Source organism: Buceros rhinoceros, unplaced genomic scaffold (assembly GCF_000710305.1).
Source record: "Buceros rhinoceros silvestris isolate BGI_N320 unplaced genomic scaffold, ASM71030v1 scaffold17154, whole genome shotgun sequence".
Lineage (NCBI taxonomy): Eukaryota > Metazoa > Chordata > Aves > Bucerotiformes > Bucerotidae > Buceros > Buceros rhinoceros.
This window is the reverse complement of record NW_010406647.1, coordinates 11,860-14,724: the sequence shown is the minus strand read 5'-3', so window position 1 is coordinate 14,724 and position 2,865 is coordinate 11,860. Positions and strand designations below refer to the sequence as shown.

At 38.3% G+C, this 2,865-nt stretch overlaps 1 protein-coding gene across 1 annotated transcript in view; it reads right to left on the bottom strand.

Annotated features, from left to right (window-relative positions):
- Positions 1-693: 693 nt before the first annotated feature.
- CEP97 (centrosomal protein 97kDa) overlaps positions 694-2,865 on the bottom strand; it is a gene marked incomplete at its 5' end in the record, with an annotated part of 11,357 nt that continues 9,185 nt past the window's right edge. Inside the window, 2 exons of the mRNA XM_010134207.1 lie at positions 694-1,410; positions 2,152-2,227. Coding sequence (XP_010132509.1) covers positions 694-1,410; positions 2,152-2,227 — 793 coding nt within the window. The remainder of the gene's footprint in view (positions 1,411-2,151; positions 2,228-2,865) is intronic.

The following is a 2,865-nucleotide window of genomic DNA, read 5'->3' as shown; positions in this document are numbered from 1 at the left end:
TCAACCCCAGGCCAAACAAAGATGAAAGTTTGTTTGAAGCTCCCTAAGGTCTCTCATAGGTTCTTGGTTTTGTTTCAGTGCGTATGTAAATGACCTAATTCCTAGCCAACTGCTTCAAGTAAATGACAAAAAGAAGTCACTGACTTGACACTGGTTTGATGGAATGCATCTTTAAAACACTGACCAAACTAATCTTGTTAAAGTCAAAAGAAGTCTGAAAGGCAAATGCTTTCATCTTTCTCATCAGGCTGTATCCATACACGCACTCAGAGCCTATGTTGACTCTGTTTCTTCCCATATTGTTCCATTCTCTTTGTAAAGTAAAAACTCAATCCTGCTTTTTAGAAAAGAAAAAGAATTAAACACATTCACTAAAATGAACTTCCAGCAAACACCACCAACCACCCCCAGTCTCCCACATCTTCAGAATTAATTAATGGAAGCCAATTATTAGGTTATCAGTTCCATATAAGAAAATAAAGTGCATAATAACTGTCACTGAGAGCTTTGCTAATTTCAGGTTAGCATAGTCAGTCCTCAGCAACATCAATAAAATATTAATTAAAACAAATCGGTAACACAACTCAAAATCTGAAAGAGCACAAAAGTGCAAAATAAGTTTTGTATAAATGGGAAAAAGAAAGAGAAAGGGAAGTGAAATGGAATACCCAGTCCTTTGTGGTACTGGGCCTATTATACAGCTATTCCAACATGCATCATCTGAAACGAAGAATCACAGTCCATTTGTTTCCCTTCTACTATTCCTGAATTCAGTTTGCAGCTTTCTGGTGTTTGACTGATTTCACCTCGGGCAGGGGAAGATGTATCTCGAGGGAGATCTACAGAGACAGTGTCAGATGAAGACTCTTCGTTTTCTGTAGAAACAGCGATTTGTGGCCAGCTACCCTCTATTTCATCATTGCAATTTGTCCCTTCATCAGCCTCTTCCAGCTGCTGAACAGATTTCAAATACTGTTGTATTAGGCTGTTGTCCTGCTCATTACTAGAGCTCTCCTTACTTTGCCCACATTCCCCTTGGCCATCCTCTACATCTGAAGAATACACTGAAACACAATTACCCCATTGCCTGACAGTTTCCACCGAAAGAGAGCTCTCAGTTCCTTCCACTAAACTCTTTTCAGAGCTACAGGAGTCACTAGCATGAGTCTGATCAGCAATGGAAGAATGAAAACCAGAATCAGGGAACTGCAATGAAGACTTTTCCTGAAGAACATCACTAGCTGGAACTAGCCAAGCAGAACTAACATCAGGTGGGGTTTCTTGCTCAAGCATGGATGACTGAATAGGCGGTTCAGATGGACAGAAAGTACCGGCTGAAGGGATCCCAGGTTGCCAAGTGGCACCCAAATTTTGTGTCACTGAAAGCTGCCACTGTTGAAGAGATTTAACCTGTAAAGTATAGAGAGAATTTCATTATGAAATACAACTAAGAAAGTTCTTGAATTTCTAGAATATTTCTTGCAATCAGCAACAAAGCTGTAGTATAAAATTTAAGACTGAGTGAACTAACAAGAGGTTCGCTATACCTTTAGGGAAAATATGTTCTTCCCACTGTTAAATAATGGCTTTTAAACCTAGATGCCCAACACTGACAGAGCACACAAGCCTCCCAGTTCAAGCACCTGAAGAAAAAGGCATCTGTTCTTAAAAACAGAAAAGATGGGGAACCTTTATGAAATAACCCATGCTTAAGAAAACAGTCAGTCTTACTTTTAGAAGAATAGCTTACTAGATGTATTAATAACTTTTCTACTTTAGAAATGAGTTGCTTACAGGCAACATAGCTTGACACCGTTTTATTTGCCCTGGGCATCTAGCAGTCACATCATTTTTCACACTTCTATAGCTATTTAGCTTCTCTTGCATTTGTCCTCCTTCTCATACCAGGCTGTAATTCAGCCTTTATGTAACAAAGCCAGTGTTCTTGCACTAATACTTCTCAATTTTCCTTCCCCCCACAGAATACCTATATAGTAAACAATATGGCAATTAGATTCTAATAAGCCACCCAAGTCATCACTGGAAAAAATGAACCAAATGTCAATGTCATCTTTTCAGGATCTACATTATGAAATAACACCTTTCAAACTCATATGTAAGCAGAAAAATAAAAAGACTAAAACTATTTACCTGGTTCCAAAGAAATCTGACAGCTTCCTCCTGTACAAGCCTCTGAATCTTATCTTCCTCTCTTTCTTTTCTTAGTCTGCAAGAACACACATCCAAATTTATTCTTATTTAAATAAGCAACATTTGGGTAAAAGGATCAACAAGAATACATAAAAAATGCTTACTTATATAACAGTACTCTTGAAAGATGCAACAGAGCCTAGTATTAAGACATTACTGCAGTCTGGCTTCCTATCAATATCTGGGCTGCTGACATATCTTTTTCAGAGTTATATTAAGATTCTGCTTCCATTTGCTGCAGCACATTTATTGACTTGCCAATACTTTAAGTGTCTTTTTGCAAACTGAACGTGAGCTTTCCATTTTAGGCAGATGTTCTGTTTTTTTCTGCACAAAAAAACCGCCCATTCCAAAATAGTACTTCTTCATTTCAAATTATGCTCTCCCCAACTGATACCACTTGGATGTAAGTATGATGCACAAGCACTGCATTTTCTAGAGGTTCACTGAGGGCTCAACTTGATTCACAGGACTCTTGTCACTTGTGATAGTAATGGAAAAGAGACAGTCAGACTGTCAGTTCCCAGGCTGATGCAGAAAGATATTAACTAAATCTGCAATTTTTATCTCACAAATTGAGGAACTTCAATAAACATGGATTCATAGAACAACAAAAAAACCTCCAAAACACCAACAAAACCAACCCCCCCCCCC